Genomic DNA, 18,133 nt, shown 5'->3' on the forward strand with positions numbered 1-18,133 from the left:
GTACATGTCCACAGATCCCTGAAAGTTGCCTCACAGGTGGATAGAATGGTTAAGAAAGCTTATGGTGTGTTAGCTTTCATAAGTCGAGGGATAGAGTTTAAGAGTCGTGAGGTAATGATGTAGTTCTATAAAACTCTGGTTTGGCCACACTTGGAGTATTGTGTCCAGTTCTGGTTGCCTCACTATAGGAAGGATGTGGAAGCATTGGAAAGGGTACAGAGGAGATTTACCAGGATGCTGCCTCGTTTAGAGACTATGCATTATGATCAGAGATTAAGGGAGCTAGGGCTTTACTCTTTGGAGAGAAGGAGGATGAGAGGAGACATGATAGATGTTTACAAGATATTAAGAGGAATAGATAAAGTGGATAGCCAGCGCCTCTTCTTCAGGGAACCACTGCTCAATACAAGGGGACATGGCTTTAAGGTAAGGGGTGGGAAGTTCAGGGGGGATATTAGAGGAAAGTTTTTTACTCAGACAGTGGTTGGTAAGTGGAATGCACTGCCTGAGTCAGTGGTGGAGGCAGATTCACTAGTGAAATTTAAGAGACTACTAGACAGGTATATGGAGGATTTTAAGGTGGGGGGTTATTAAGGAGGGAGGGTTTAAGGATCGGCATAACATTGTCGGCTGAAGAGCCTGTACTGTGCTGTACTATTCCATGTTCTATGTTCTATGTAGAAATGTAGGTCCCCTGCAGACAGAAACAGGTGAATTGATTATGGGGAGCAAGGACATGGCAGACCAATTGAATAATTACTTTGGTTCTGTCTTCACTAAGGAGGACATAAATAATCTTCCTGAAATAGTAAGGAACAGAGGGTCCAGTGAGATGGAGGAACTGAGTGAAATACATGTTAGTAGGGAAGTGGTGTTAGGTAAATTGAAGGGATTGAAGGCAGATAAATCCCCAGGGCCAGATGGTCTGCATCCTAGAGTGCTTAAGGAAGTAGCCCAAGAAATAGTGGATGCATTAGTGATAATTTTTCAAAACTCGTTAGATTCTGGACTAGTTCCTGAGGATTGGAGGGTGGCTAATGTAACCCCACTTTTTAAAAAAGGAGGGAGAGAGAAACCGGGGAATTATAGACCGGTTAGCCTAACGTCGGTGGTGGGGAAACTGCTGGAGTCAGTTATCAAGGATGTGATAACAGCACATTTGGAAAGCGGTGAAATGATCGGACAAAGTCAGCATGGATTTGTGAAAGGAAAATCATGTCTGACGAATCTCATAGAATTTTTTGAGGATGTAACTAGTAGAGTGGATAGGGGAGAACTAGTGGATGTGGTATATTTGGATTTTCAAAAGGCTTTTGACAAGGTCCCACACAGGAGATTAGTGTGCAAACTTAAAGCACACGGTATTGGGGGTAAGGTATTGGTGTGGGTGGAGAATTGGTTAGCAGACAGGAAGCAAAGAGTGGGAATAAACGGGACCTTTTCAGAATGGCAGGCGGTGACTAGTGGGGTACCGCAAGGCTCAGTGCTGGGACCCCAGTTGTTTACAATATATATTAATGACTTGGATGAGGGAATTAAATGCAGCATCTCCAAGTTTGCGGATGACACGAAGCTGGGTGGCAGTGTTAGCAGTGAGGAGGATGCTAAGAGGATGCAGGGTGACTTGGATAGGTTGGGTGAGTGGGCAAACTCATGGCAGATGCAATTTAATGTGGATAAATGTGAAGTTATCCACTTTGGTGGTAAAAATAGGAAAACAGATTATTATCTGAATGGTGGCCGATTAGGAAAAGGGGAGGTGCAACGAGACCTGGGTGTCATTATACACCAGTCATTGAAAGTGGCCATGCAGGTACAGCAGGCGGTGAAAAAGGCGAATGGTATGCTGGCATTTATAGCGAGAGGATTCGAGCACAGGAGCAGGGAGGTACTACTGCAGTTGTACAAGGCCTTGGTGAGACCACACCTGGAGTATTGTGTGCAGTTTTGGTCCCCTAATCTGAGGAAAGACATCTTTGCCATAGAGGGAGTACAAAGAAGGTTCACCAGATTGATTCCTGGGATGGCAGGACTTTCATATGAAGAAAGACTGGATGAACTGGGCTTGTACTCGTTGGAATTTAGAAGATTGAGGGGGGATCTGATTGAAACGTATAAGATCCTAAAGGGATTGGACAGGCTAGATGCAGGAAGATTGTTCCCGATGTTGGGGAAGTCCAGAACGAGGGGTCACAGTTTGAGGATAGAGGGGAAGCCTTTTAGGACTGAGATTAGGAAAAACTTCTTCACACAGAGAGTGGTGAATCTGTGGAATTCTCTGCCACAGCAAACTGTTGAGGCCAGTTCATTGGCTATGTTTAAGAGGGAGTTAGATATGGCCCTTGTGGCTACGGGGGTCAGGGGGTATGGAGGGAAGGCTGGGGCGGGGTTCTGAGTTGGATGATCAGCCATGATCATAATAAATGGCGGTGCAGGCTCGAAGGGCCGAATGGCCTACTCCTGCACCTATTTTCTATGTTTCTATGTTTCTATATTCTATGTTCAAGCAGAGTCCTATCACATATTGGACGAGCAGTTCTATAAATCATGCTCCTCAATTTTTATCTAATTTTCCATTCAAGAATAAGACAATGTTTAAATAATACTTTCATCCACACATACCTCTAAATTTACAAGCATTGGATATAACCTACTCTTGAAGGGTCAGGCATTTTTGGCTAATTACTCATTTATTTAAAATGAAGTTAATTGGATTTAACAAGACTGGAGGAAATGGAAAGTGGCAGCTCCATGTCAGAATAACTTATAAACCTCTTCACCTGAAAGATCCATCTTCCTGAATGGAAAGCTAAGGCCCAATGCCATGGGATGGACTTGGCCCTGAGGTAACAAGCCTGGTGTGAAAACCTGGAATAAAGTTAACCCACTCTGGCAGACTTGAAAACCTCTATCAGAGCCAAGTGACTGTGCAATTCTCCAAGGAACTGTGGAAAAATGTAAGCCAGTTACTAAAAAAACTCTGGGATGCAGGGGTTAGTGTCGGGGGCTGAAATTATAGCTGAGCTTTTCAAGAATGATATCAGGAAATGTTTCTTCATATTCAGGGTGGGAGAAATCTGAAACTTGCTTTCTCAGTAAGCTGTTGGGGCCAAATGAAAATTCCAAAAACTTGGAAGTAAATCTAAATTAATTTCAAATACACTCAGCAAGGAATTCAGAAAAGATCATTGCCCAGAGAACATCAAGAATGTGGAATTTGATACCATAAGAGAACTGTGTTGAAATGCACAGATGCATTTAAGGAAAATTAAGATATACATAAAGGAAGTTAAAAGTCAGAGATAAAGGGATATAGAGCAAAGACCAAGTTAGGGGCAGGCAGCCTTGCTCTAGATAAAGGACGAAATATGGTAAGAGATTGAATAGCTCCCTCCTGTTCCAAATCAACTACAGACTAGCTTGCAAGCCAAGTGGTTAAAGTGGTTCCAGGTGGTGAAGTTATAGAAACCACTTAGTCCTCTGTGCTGGGTTATTCTTTGTGTTTAGCTGGTCAAACTCCAACAAAACTGTACACACTTCAACAGTCCCCAACACCTCATTCAAGCCTTTACCTGGACTTTGGTCTCCATATGCTGCACCTATACTCAGAAAACCCTTCTATGATGGGTTGGCACTTAAAAATTGTCCCAGAACAAACTCTTCAGCTTTCTCCCTGTTTTCCATCTTTGTGGCTCTCCCTTGTTTCCCATCACTATCCCATTCCAGGACCCTTAGTTTTCCGTCATTGTCTTATCATGTTTCCATTACTATCCCATCCTAGAATCTTCTGTTCCTTGTCATTATCCCTCTGCAATGTTGATTCACTTTGTAAGCCGGCATTAGCCTACGGCTCCTGTTTATCTGGTTTTGATTCTTTAGTGGGATTTTTTTTAACGACACTGGTGTAAAATTCTTTGACAGGTGACATTAACTAAAGGTCATGTATTACTATACACTACATAGGCTATGCAAATTGAATCAAAAACATAGCAGCCAGATTAGCTGAGGTAAAAATTATAAGGTCAGACAAAGTCAGTCAAGCTGATAGTGCTGAAAAGATGCTTGTAATTACTCTTTTTAGTCTATTAACTATTGTTGTTCTATCAGGGCTCAGGGGTATATGAAAGCCATGGACATGAAGTACAAGATAAAGTAATGTGTATTTACTACTCCCAAAGGATCAATTTGGCTGGTATTTTACAGATCGAAGAAGCAAAACACAAATGCTGTTCTCCTTTTTCTCCACTGAATTTTGTCTTTTATCAAACTCTGCTCTGAAGGCAGCCATGACACTGGGTGCAATCTAACCACTCTGAACAGAATCTCTCTGTGATACCCCTGTCATGTAAAGATCAAATCCATGTCTTCTGGCATAATGTACAACAGCCCCTGTATCTTCTTGATAAAGCCCAGGGACATGCTGGGATCAAGGCTTTGACTGCCAACTGATTTTTAAAGAAGGGAAGCACAATGTAAATCTGTCGAAGGGATGTGAAGGAAATCTCTCCAGCCCTGCCCCCGTAAAGTCATTGCATGAACTGCCTTGACAAGTAGAATATGTTTGTCAGCTTGATATGAACTGACCTCTTTTTTTCTCTATCTATTCATCGTGTTTGCTTCCTGTCAAACGAATCCTGCCAACTTCAGCTTAGGCGATAATTCACTCGTAATTCATCATGGGCACACCAGGGAGTAGAACTTTGGACAGAGGTTCAGCTCAACCTTACAACAGACCCTGATGTGTTTAGGCGCACATAATCAGAGGCCTTCCAGTTCATTGCTGGCAATTGGGTCAGTTTGTTTTTAAATTAAAACATTTAAATATTTATTTCCCCATGGCACTCTGCACACAGCCAGGCAAGGTTTTGAAGGCAAACATATTAATCCATTTAAAACGTATGTGTATATTCTACCAACTTTCTCCTCTGGCCCATGTACGTCTAATTACACCCTGTCCTTCGGGGGGGGGGGGGGTTCCATGCAGAGGGACAATGGTTCCATGCAGTGCAACCATTCAAATGAAACATTTTCCATGTGTCCTGTTGAGTGCTCCACAAAGAGTCTACAGCCCTATTTGTAGAATGGCGGATACCCTGACCAACATTTATGCCTCCATCAGATTCACTAAAAAGAAACGGTTTGGTTGTTATCCCTGCATCTCTGTGATTCCTTCACCTCAGTAATTCATTATCGGCAATGAAGGTCTTTATAATCTCTTGAGGCTTCACATAAATGCGGGTTGACCTGCATCTAGGACCCATGGACATTACCTCACCACTTTTATATTCCCTCTTTTTTGCACTACTTAATTAATCTAACTATTATATGCATATATTTACTGTAATTCACAGTTTTCTTTTTCTCTCGTATTGCATGGTATTGCTGCCGCAGAGTTAATGAATTTCAAGACATATACCAGTGATATTAAACCTGATTCTGATTCTGATGTAGAATACGGACATGACGTTGCTGGTGGCTGGCTCTCACTTCTGTGGGGAGCTACTCACTCCTGGGGGTAAGCGCATTTCAGATTGTCACATGGGGTAGGGAATGGAGTGGACCTCCCACTCCATGAGTCATTAAATGTACTAAGCTGAGGGAACTGAACAAATGGACCCACTTTGAATCACTGTGCTTAATTATTGACATTGGGGAGTCATCATACCACAGCCCTCTCCATGTGTAATCATTAATAAGGTAAGTGCTGTTAATTTTTTTTATTTAATCTTCATTGGGCTAATGTCTTTAATTAAATAGAATATGATTTCTTAAGGAAATGTGTTCTTATTTACTTGTTTGAGTCTATGTCAAGTCTCCTTAAATATTTCTGATTTACAGTAAAGGACCTTGAATCGGTTATCAAATGATCTGATGGGGATCCCCCACCTGAGGCCCAGCTGGCCACACCGCTTCCCAGTTCAGTCACAGCAGTGAATCTGAGAGGAGCTATGGTGGTTCCTGCATATTTTTTTCATTTTATTTTGTTCAGATACAATGTGGAACAGGTCTTTCCAGCCCTTCAAGCCACACCACCCAGTAATCCCTGATATAATCCCAGCCAAATCACGAGACAATTTACAATGACCAATTAACCTACCAACTGGTACATCTTGGACTGTGGGAGGAAACCCACAGGGTCACGGGGAGAATGTACAAACTCCTTACCGGCATTGGGGGGAATGGAACCTGTACTGTAAAGCACTGTGCTACCATGCCATCCTGATCAGCCTCATCACCCTACTGTTTTGAAGGCAGCAGGTTGAGATGCAGTTGAGTGACAATTAAGTACATCCCTGTGACCAGGTGGCAGAGATCTGGCATAAAGTGGGCAATGGTCACAACAACTGGGTGGTGGTCTGAGTGAAATCTGCCCACTTTTCAGCCCAATGGGACAGAGGGTGGCAGCTTCTGTAAAAATGGGGTGAGAGTGTAGATCTGCTGCTTCACTGCTCAAGTGCCTCAGATTGGAGCCTGACTCTAGTGGGTAGAGTTCAGTGTGGGTCACATTTTCCCTGTGATCTGGGGAAATGCCCCCCGGTGCTCCAGTTTCCTTCCTCAGCCCAAAGACATACAGCTTGGAGGCTAACTGTCAACTATGAGTTTCCCCTAATGTGTAGAAGACGGTTTGGATTTGGAGAGCATTGATGGTAATGTGGAGAGAGTAAAATGCTATTAGTCTGGGATTGGTACAAATGGGTTGCTTACAGTCTACGCAGATTTGGTGGGCCAAAGGGCCTGTGTTTTTGCTATTTGATTCTACCAGTCTATGTGGTCAATCTTCTCCACCCAGGTGTGAAGGTAAAACAAAGTCCCAGTGCTCCCTATTGTTATGTGCAATCCAGTTTCTAGTGACTCAACGTAACCAGTGGGTATCATCATTGTAGCAGACTACCAGCACAGATTAACTATTATCGATTAACTAATATTTAGTACAAAAGATTATCTGGGCAGTGAGGGATTACTGATGTGCATTTTACTTCACCAATTGATAGCATCGATATTCTTCAAACATACACCAATAACCCGGTAGTGTTTTTTTATCTCTGTCCCTTTCACTGCACTCAGCAGTTGCACAGGGAAAAAAGGGACCCAGTTACCATGGAGAAAGATGGGGTGCAGTCAGGTTGCTCCATCAACAGATGTCACCCACAAGTTAAGTTCCTCCTTGTAATTTGCAACAGATCTTGTTCACCTTGTGCTAATGCAGCCTTGCAGCATTATTTTGCAACAGTTGCTCAATTGGAAAAGTTGTGTACTGACCTTTGGCAATCGTTCAGGATCACCCGGATGTCTGGGAATAACTTTCTGCAACCGCTGGAAGCCGTAGTCAATGGTGGGTTCATTCAGTGCTGGAACAAGGAAGAATAATGCAGATCAATAAGAGGAAGGAATCCCTGGGTCAGCACCAAAGCACAAGAGGTAAGACCTACAATTGAGGATATAATAGAGTAACCCATAAGTAACAAGCCTAAGTGCCTGTGAGTTCCAACTGGGGCCCAGTAGCCCATTGACTTCATTCACCATTTATCTCTTATATATTTGGCCTTTGTCTGAGGGAGGTCAATAACCCTATAACCATTCTCCAGAAAGGGAAAATGGGGATAACGGTTGTGTTAGAGATGATTAGCTAGAGGTTGTGTTAGAGAGGAGGAAATAAAGGTAGAAATGGATGGACACATTGGACAGCAATATATTGATGAGGAGTTTAGTACAGACAAGTGTGAGGTTTTGCACGTTGGAAGGACAAACCAAGGTAGAACATACAGAGTAAATGGTAAGGCACTGAGGAGTGCAGTAGAACAGAGAGATCTGGGAATACAGATACAACATTCCCTAAAAGTGGCATCACAGGTAGATAGGGTCGTAAAGAGAGCTTTTGGTACATTGGCGTTTATTAATCAAAGTATTGAATATAAGAGCTGGAATGTTATGATGAGGTTGTATAAGGCATTGGTGAGGCCGAATCTGGAGTATTGTGTTCAGTTTTGGTCACCAAATTACAGGAAGGATATTAATAAGGTTGAAAGGGTGCAGAGAAGGTTTACAAGGTTGTTGCCGGGACTTGAGAAACTCAGTTACAGAGAAAGGTTGAATAGGTTAGGACTTTATTCCCTGGAGCATAGAAGAATGAGGGGAGATTTGATAGAGGTACATAAAATTATGATGGGTATAGATAGAGTGAATGCAAGCAGGCTTTTTCCACTGAGGCAAGGGGAGAAAAAAACCAGAGGACATGGGTTAAGGGTGAAGGAGGAAAAGTTTAAAGGGAACATTGGGGGAGGCTTCTTCACACAGAGAGTGGTGGGAGTGTGGAATGAGCTGCCAGACAAGGTGGTAAATGCAGGTTCTTTTTTAACATTTAAGAATAAATTGGACAGATACATGGATGGGAAGTGTATGGAGGGATATGGTCCATGTGCAGGTCAGTGGGACTAGGCAGAAAATGGTTCGGCACAGCTAAGAAGGGCCAAAAGGCCTGTTTCTGTGCTGTAGTTTTTCTATGGTTTCTATGGTTTCTATGGAATGCTGTAATACATTCCTTTCTACAGTAAATTTGTGGTTATTACATTAACTAAATAAGTATGTTTTAATAGAAAATGTGTATGGATTAACTTCTTCTACAGTCTTTACAATAACACTACCAATCCTGCAAACTACCTTTTGCAGAAGCTCCCTTCTCAAAAGCACTATAGGGCTATTAAAACTAAATTATCACACCATCTTAAAAGTTTCTTCCCCCAGGCAGTTAATCTGATCAACCCTTCTAGTTAGCCCTCACCCCCTCTATCTACGACTTCAGTCAATGCACTACACTGTAAAAACTTTAAGCCATTTTTGTAATACTGTTTACATTATAAATAAATGACAATATTCATGTATTTATGCACAATTTATTCCCTATCCGTATTTTACTCTCCAATCAATTTTCTGTAATTGTTAAATGTTGTTGTTTCTTATTGCATGTCGCCCCCTGACCGGCACACCACAGCAAATTCCTAAATACATGTAAATTGAGAGTACAGCTGATCCTTGATAATATTCCTTCCAAGTACAATCAATGTTAAGTATTAAAAGATCTACAAACAGTCATCACCTTCAAAATGCTATTGCAAAATGAAAACTTACAAGACTGCAGGAAATGAGGTCTTAAATGATTTCCTATAATCTTGTTGTCTATAAACAACAACAAACACAGCAACTTTGTTGAAGGAAAACGTCATTACATTTGGCAATGGAGATATTGAAGCAGATCACTGATGAAGGCGGGATACAAGGGTTTCAGGAGTTTAAAAACACATTTGCTAATGTTGCAGCAATTGAAACGGGAGATGGAGAAAAGGCCACACTTTGAGAAGATAGATGTTTGTTAGGGCAGGAGAAGAATTAGGGTGAGATGAGGCTATGAAGTGATTTAAAAATCAAACAGAAAGATAAAATAGATTCATTGCTTAACCAAGTGTCAGTGTAAACTGGTGAAGTTAGAGTCCTCAGGTCAAGGTTAAGGCAGCGGATAATTAGATGACCATGTATGTATGGATGATGGACATTGGGATGCTGGTCCGGAGTGCATTAAAATGGTCATGTCTGGATATGTGAAATGCATTGTTGAGACCTCCAGCAGCAGAAGAGCTGAGACAGAGTCAGACAAGTGACGTTGTGTTGTGGTTTCCAGCAATCATTTTGATATGTGGTCAGAAGCTCACTTTGGGATCAAGTATGACACCAAGATTACACACAATTTGTGTCAGCTTTATACAGTAATTTGGGAGAAGGACTGAGTCAGTAGAAAGGAACCACAAAAACAAGTTCCCGGTAATTAATGGCAGGAAATTGATTTAAGACTTTACTTTCCTGCAGTCTTAAAATTTCTCCTTTTGCACCATGCCTTTGAAAGTGGTGAAAAATTGCACTGTTAGCAACTCTATTGACTGGCAGCCCAGGCTTTGTGAATAGAGGCAGTGTGAGTCAGCTGACTAGCCCAGGCTGAGACCCTTAATGAAGGGATCCTCACCTGATCTCCTAACACAAACCCATGTACAACAGAAGTTGACAGATTGTGTTCCTCTGTGCTTCTGCCTCACTGACCCAAGGTGTTAAAGGCTAATTCAACATTTGTTCCTAGCATCTGACTGAGAGCAAACTGAACTGAACCTGGGACTTCCATGGGCTGTGGGCTCAGAAATACACCACACAATTCATCACACAAAATACTGGAGGAGCTCAGCAGGCCAGGAAGCATCTAAGGAAAAGAGTACAGTTGGCGTTTTGGGCCAAGACCCTTCAGCAGGACCCATTAAACTGCAAAGGGAACTTCAGATATTCTCCACTGCTTTACATAAAAACTGACCTTTGGAACTGGCCAAAGGCAATAATCCATCTTGATATTATGTTAGATGTGGAGCCGAATAAAGTTCTCAAACATGGTGGTGTGTTCAATCCCACAGCTGACCTCGGAATATGCAAGGCATTTCTATTTCATCTTAAGTGTGAATTATTTAATTACTTAGAAGTATTCTAAATAACACAGCAGCAAAGCAAGGGTTTTAGTCCATTAAAGAAAATGAGTGATCTGAAATTAGGAGCCACAGTTCTAAACTAAAATTTAAAACATCGAAAGTACAGGACAGAATATTACACATAAGGACTCCGAATAAGTCAACTACCAGCTCTTTCATATTGCTGATCAGAATCAGAATCAGATTTATTATCATCGGCATGTGTCATAAAATTTGTTAACTTAGCAACAGCAGTTCAATGCAATACATAACAACATAGAAAAAATAATAAATAAATAAGCAAATCAATGACAGTATATGTGGAGTGATGTGGAGCAAGTAGATCTTAGTCTCAAAGGGGTCTGTTCTGGAGTCTAACAGTGGGAAGGATGTTCCCAGTGGTATGTGTACTCAAACTTTGGTATAATCTGCTGGATGGCAGAGGGTGAAGAGGAGAGAGAATGAGCAAGGTGCTTGGGGAGGGGGGTAATCTTTGATTATTTTGGCTGTTTATCCATGCAGTAGGAAGTGCAGACAGAGTCTATGGAAGGGAGGCTGGTTTGCACAATGGACTAGTCTCTGTTCACAGTACTCTGAAATCCCAGACTGCCATGTCAGTCCATGGCCGTGATGAGGCTAGACACAGGTTAGAGGAGCAGCAGCTCATATTCCACTTTGGTCGACTCTAACCTGATGGCATGGACATTCATTTCTCTAACTTCTGGTAACCTCTCTCCTCTTTGTCTCAATCCCCTTTCTGCTGGCACTCTCACTCCTTCCATCTCCCTCTGCTTCCTCACCTACTTTTCTTTATTCCATGGTCCATTGCCTTCTCCTATCAGAATCCATTTTCTTCAACCTTTTACCTCTTCTACCTATCACTTCCCAGCTTCTCACATCAATCCCCTTTCTCTGCAAACCTACCTTCCCCTCTCACCTGGACTCACCTGTGACCTGCTATCTTGTGCTCCTCCTCCTCCTCCCACCTTTTATGTCGGCTCCCTTCCTTTTCAATCCTGATGAAGGAGGAAACTTTCATTTCCCTTCATAGGTGCTGCCCGGTTTGCTGAGTTCCTACAGCATTTTGTGTGTGTTGCTCAAGATTTCCAGGATCTCTTCAATTTCCAGTATCTCTCAATTTCTTGCGGTCTTGGGAAGAGCGGTTGCATCAAGTTGTAATGCGTCCAGATAGGATGCTTTCTATGGTGCATTGGTGAGGGTCATGGGAGACATGCCAAATTTTCTTAGCCTCTATCAGAATGGGATCAGGCTAAACTGCAATGTCCCTCACCTATCCAACCACTTCACCATCATGTGTGAACAGAATACCCCCTTAATTCCAGTTGCATGCAGATGAAGAGGCAGCACAGAGCCAACAGCTAGAGACGTGGACTTCAGTGTCAAAGCTTCCAAGAGACAGGAGTGATAATGTGTAAAGTACAGTAACTAGTGTCAGGTCTTTTCCACTTAATTTACAATTCAGACATTAAATGCTATATACTATTCACATATCACTTACTGCTACTTCTTTTAAATATTTTTTCATAAAATAAAGTGAATTGACAGTCTCCATCATATGAACTGTCAGCGCCTGAGTTCTAACCCCTCCCAGAAAGGCGAGAGGTGGGGGTTTATAAGTGAAGGAAACGGCGTGTAATAGGCCTGGCATGACAGAGTGCTTAGACGACATTTACATCTGAGCACCTTGAATTTAGTGCATAATTGCACCACTAAAACCCTTAACTTGTCATCCACCAAAAGAAAATCCCAAATTGTTGTCAGTCATCCAGCACACGGTGCACATGCAGGCAAGCTCTTGAGTGACAGCACTTCACCCGCCGGCGCTGGGTATGAAGCTTTATCAGAATACTCTATGCACGAGTGGTAAACGCTTGCAACCTACTCAAATCAGCAGAATGATTAACGTTCTGTTCAATGTCAGGAAAGAAACAGCAATTTGAATATAAACATGTCTTCATGACATGTAAATCACACAAGTTGAATATAGGGAAAAAAGCAACATCGGAAGCCCTTGCCCCTTTTAATCTTATTTTGATTTCTCCTTAATCTTGCCGAGTCTGTGAGCAGGAGAAGACAGTTTCGAAGGGACAACAGTTAGCAAGACGGTTGCTTTTAGGGGTTGGCTGGGAGAGCAGAGAGATGTGAGAGTGGCTGCAAAATGGCTTAGAAAGCAAAGCACCAAGTTTGCACAGGCTTTTTTTTTGATGGCCTCTGACAAGTGCAGAGACTCAGGTTTAACTTCCGATCGGCTTTGACAGAAGAGAGCATGCGGGACATACACTAGCCTTTCACCACACAGGTCAAGGCATGAAGGGAACACAAAAAACTGCAAATTCTGGAAGCAGGAGCAACAAAGAGTCCTCCGGAGGAACTGAGTGGGTCAAGCAGCATCTGTGAGGGGTGGGGGGAGGAGGGAATTGTCGACATGTCAGGTCAAGATCCAGTGTTGGGACTTTCTCTGTTTGTATAGCTGAGGGAGCTTTCTAAATGTCTCTTTGATCAGATTATTTAACCCTTCCCTGGGCATGCACATTTTTAAAAAATCAAATTTTAGCAGCAGCAATAATTTAAAATCCTGAGGAGATGCTCAGTGATATCTTGTAAATATTAACTGCTTGTAAAAGCCCTCTATATGCGTCTCTAACATGACACTTTGTTCACTTCCCTTTGATGCAGCCTGACCTACTAAGTATTTCCAACTGCTACTGTTTTTATATTTGTATTAATGTCTATTCATTAATTTTCTATAACTGGTGTAAAATAAAAAAAAATTGGGTAACAAAGTGAGCCAAAGTGATATGAAGAACCTTGGTTATAACCCTAGGATCAACTCAATACAGGGTTAAGATGGGAAACAGTAGAGAAGGGGGGCATTACTGGAATTTTGAGAAATTGATTTTCATGCCATCAGGTTGGAGGTTACCCAGATGGAACAGTGGAGGAGGACATGGACTGACATGTCGGAATGGGAATGGGAAGTGGAATTAAGACAGGTGGCCACTGGGAGATCCTGCCTTTCTCGCAATTCCCCATTCCCCATTCCCACTTCCCTTTCACCTTATCTCCTTACCAGAATATCACCTCCAACCCTCTGGTGCTCCTCCCCCTTATCTTTCTTCTATCGCTTCTGTCTTCTCCTATCAGATACCCCATTCTCCAGCCCTGTATCTCTTTCACCAATAAACTCTGCAGCTCTTTACTTCACTCCTCCCTGCTTCCCAGTTTCACCCATCACCCTGTGTTTTCTCCTCCCCTCCCTCCATTGTCTTACTAGGACTCCTCATCTTTTTTCCAGTCCTGATGAAGGGTCTCGGCCTGAAACGTCGATTGTACTCTTTTCCATAGATGCTGCCTGGTCTGCTGAGTTCCTCCAGCATTTTGTGTGAGTTACTATTTAAATGTTAATTTGCCCGCCTCAACTACTTTCTCTAGTGACTCACTCCACCCTCTGAGTGAAAAGGTTCCCCCTCAAGTTCCTATTAAATTTCTCCCTCTCACGTTAAAACTATGGAACCTCCAGTTCTTGATTCCAGCTCTGGGAAAAAGACTGTGAATCTATGCCCTTCATGATTTTACACACCTCTATAAGTGCACCTCTCATTCTCCTATGCCGCAGTGTAAACAATCCCAAACTGCTCAACCCACTCTCCATACCACAGTCCCTCAAGTCCCGGAACATTTTCTCTTCTGCATTCTTTCCAGCTGAGTGACATTTTTCTAATGGCAGGATGACTAAAGCTAAATGTAATATTCCAGATGCAGCCTCACCAACATCTCGTATAAAAGTCACTTTCTGCTCAGTGCCGGATTCAAACGGAGGAGAGCGTGGGGTGATATTGAACACCTCAGATCTCTGACATAGAAGAGCAAACAGCAGAAGGCACACACAATATCCCAAACAAACTGACCCTGCCTGCCTGTAGTGCAGTCCAATATGGGCCTCATCAGCCATTTTAGAACCCAGAGAGCCCTCTGTCCATTAGGACCAGCTCAGGAGAAGACAGCAGTGAACACATTTCAGAAAAGGACATTGAACACTTTGCAAAGTCACGTCTTACTAACATTTACTGAAGCCCATTTATTTACCACATTGTGCAACTAAAACTCACTCTTTGCCCTCAGCTGCGTGGTCCTCTGCATGAACCAATTTTTATAATTTCACAATAATAAATCCTAAACACATCAACGCTGCCTCAGTTCTTAATCAAAAGATTGTCTGATTTGACTTGGAAAGGAATTTGTTTTCTTGAGCTGTGCTGCCAAGAGTGGCAGAATGATCGACACTTCATATAAGCAATTAAAATAACTTGTTTAAAAACTCCACCGAGCTGGTAGCCCAGGGGCATTAAGCTGTACACAGCACTGCAGAGCAAGATGTAATAAACTGCTGCACACATGGAGCCTCTACCCTGTGACACATATTAATGCCACTCTTAAGAAAAATAAATACACAGTTGGGAGGGTAACTGGCTGAGGAATTGTTTGAGCTCTTTTCTTTCACTGTGTTCCAGGATCAGTACAGAACGGAGGAAAGCAGCACAAGAAGAACATCAGGAATTCCAAAAGCTGAATTTTCTCTAATTTCCTCCTTTACTTGGCCTGGTATGGAAACACCAATGCCTTTGAACAGAAAATCGTACAAAAGGTAGTAGATATGGCCCAGTACATCACAGGCAAAGCCCTCCCAACTCAACAGATCAGGCAGCATCAATGGAGAGGAATGAACAGTTGACGTATCAGGCCGAGGACCTTCATCAAGACTGGAGAGGAAATCAGAGTAAGAAGGCGGGGGAGGGGAAGGAGTGCAAGCTGGCAGGTGATAGGTGAGACCAGGTGATGGGGAAGGGGTATGAAGTGAGAATCTGGGAAGTGATACGTGGGAAAGGTGAAGTGCCGAAGAAGAAGAAATCTGATAAGAGGGGGCAGTGGATCATAAGAGGAAGGGTACCAGAGGGAGTTGATGGGCAGGTGAGGAGAAGAGAAAGGGTAAGAGTGTAAACTAGAACGGGGAATGGGATGGGAAAAGAGAGAAGCGGGAGAGGGAGAAATTACTGGAAGCTAGAGAAACCAATGTTCATGCCAATAGGTTGGAGGCTGCCCAGATGGAATATGAATTGATGCTCCTCCAATATGAGTGTGGCTTTCTGGCAGTAGATGAGGCCATGGACCAACATGTCAGATTGGGAATGGGAGGTGGGAGTTAAATGGCTAGCCACCGGGAAATCCCGCCTCCTGTGCAGACGGAGCAAAGGTGCTCAACAAAGCGTTCTCCCAGTCTGCAGCCAGTCTCACCATTACAGAGGAAGCCACATCAGGAGCACCAGATACTGTAGTCCAACAGACTCACAGGTGAAATTTCACTTCACCTGAAAGGATTGCTTGGAGCCCTGAAAGGTGGTGAGGGAGGTGGTGTAGGGGCAGGTGCAGCACTTGTCATGCTTACTGGGATAAATGCAGGAGGGAGATAGGGGGATGAGTGGACACGAGACTCAAATAGAGAACGATCCCTGTGAAAAGCGGAGAGTGGAGGGCAGGAGGGAAAAGATGTGCTTAGTGGTAGGATCCTGTAGTAGATGGTGGAACCTATGAATACAGACACCGGTGGGGTAGTATGTAAGATCAAGGTTAACACTATCCCTGGAGTTATGATGGTGGGAGGATAGGGAATGTGTGGGGAATAGAGGAGATGAAGGTGAGATCAGCATTCCCAGTGCTGGAAGTGAAATCCCATTCTTTGAAGGAGGACAGCTCAGATATTAGAATGGAAAGTCACGTCCTGGGAACAGATGCTGTGGAGATGAAGGAAAGGGGAAAAGGGATGGTCAAGATAGCTGCAGAAGTCTGTAGGTTTATAAAAGATATGTCGATAGTCTGTCTCAAGAGATAGAAATAGAGAGATCAAGAAAGGGGAGAGAAGTGTCAGAAATGGACCAAGTAAATCTGAGGGCTGGGTGGAAGTTGAGGGCAAAGTTGATGAAATTGACGAGCTCAGCATGGGTGTAGGAAACAGTACCAATACAGTACTACATCAATGTAGCGGAGAAAAGGCTAGGAAGGCAGGAATAATGGACTGTTTCACATTGACCATTAAAAGGCAGGCATAGCTGAGGCCCAAGCAGATGCCAATGGCTACATCTTGGGTTTGGAGAAGAAAGTGGGAGGAACCGAATGAGAAATTGTCGAGGGTGAGAACCAATTGAACTAGATGGAGGAGGGAGAAAGTTGAGGGAAACTGGGTAGGTCTGTTGTCCAGAAAGAGTTTTAAGACCTTCCTGATGGGGGTAGGCATGTATAGAGACTGGACATCCATAGTGGAAATGAGGAGAACAGGGCCAGGGAACTCAAAGTGAAGTGATTGAGAGTCTGTGATATGTCGTGGATGTAGATAGGAAGGGACTGAACCAAGGGGGACAAAATGGAGTCAGGGTGTGCATATACAAGTCAGTGGGCAGGAGAGGCAGAAGCAATGGGCCTACCTGCATAGTCAGGTTGGAGGTGGGCAGGGTTGCAATTATGGGATATACTAAACTATGAAGTTCAGGGATATGGCTACGCAGGTTGATAGTGTGGTAAAAAGACTTGGGGCATACTTGCCTTTATTAATTGAGTCACAGAGTTCAAGAGTTGGGAAATTATGTTGCAGCTTTATAAAGCCCTATCCTATCCTATCCTATCCTATCTAAGAAAGCATGTACTGGCATTGGAGAGAGTCTGGAGGAGGGTCATAAGAATGATTCTGGAAATGAAAGGGTTAACATACTGATGGTTTTGGGCCTGTTCTCACCGGAGTTTAGAATAATACCAGGGGAGCGGGTCTCATTGAAACCTATCCAAAATTGAAAGGCCTAGACAGGATGACATGGAAAGCATGTTTCCTATAGTGGGTGAGTCTAGGACGAGAGGGACAATGCTCAGAATAGAGGAACATCAATTTAGAACAGAGATAAGGAAGAATTTCTTTAACCAGAGGGTGGTAAATCTGAGGAACCCATTGCCATAGATGGCTGTGAAGGCCAAGTCATTGAGTATATTTAAAGCAGAGGTTGATAGGTTCATGATTAGTAAGGGTGTCAAATGTTACAGAGAGAAGGCAGGAGAATGGGGTTGAGACGGATAATAAATCAGCCATGTTGGAATAGGGAAGCAGACTCGATGGGCTGAATGGCTTAATTCTACTCCTATGTCTTGTAGTCTTATAAATGGTTTGCTGAATGAACCTGCAGTTTGGTGAGATCCCACAACTACTGTACAACCCAGAGAACCCAAGGTGATGTCCCAGTTTCTAGAAGTCTCTCTTTCAAAACATTCCAGTTATCACTCAAAAAGGACAAGATCCATAGGGAATGATCAGGTAAAGCAGTGAAATCGGAGTAATTATTGATTATAATGGCACCGAGCAGGAGAATCACTTCATAGGGTTGAAAATCTGACTAGAGTTTCCATGTTCAGAACACAAAGGAAAACTTCTGGAATTAAAATTAATTTTTTTAAAAAATGATCTGGGTGTATATTGCATCAGGCTGCCAATGCTGAAATGTAACTTATTTTGGCCAATGAGACAGATATTTTGTTTGACAGATTTCAATAATTTTTCATCCCTGATAGCTATACCATAC

General features: G+C 42.9%; 1 protein-coding gene across 3 annotated transcripts in view; it reads right to left on the reverse strand.

Moving 5' to 3' along the window:
- Positions 1-18,133, reverse strand: part of ebf1a (EBF transcription factor 1a) — a 481,697-nt gene that overhangs the window by 90,356 nt on the left and 373,208 nt on the right. For all 3 annotated transcript variants that reach the window (XM_063053691.1, XM_063053692.1, XM_063053690.1), the window contains exon 11: positions 7,261-7,349. In XM_063053691.1, the coding sequence (XP_062909761.1) occupies positions 7,261-7,349 (89 nt within the window). The remainder of the gene's footprint in view (positions 1-7,260; positions 7,350-18,133) is intronic.

The sequence above is a fragment of the Mobula hypostoma genome, chromosome 7, assembly GCF_963921235.1.
Source record: "Mobula hypostoma chromosome 7, sMobHyp1.1, whole genome shotgun sequence".
Classification (NCBI taxonomy): domain Eukaryota; kingdom Metazoa; phylum Chordata; class Chondrichthyes; order Myliobatiformes; family Myliobatidae; genus Mobula; species Mobula hypostoma.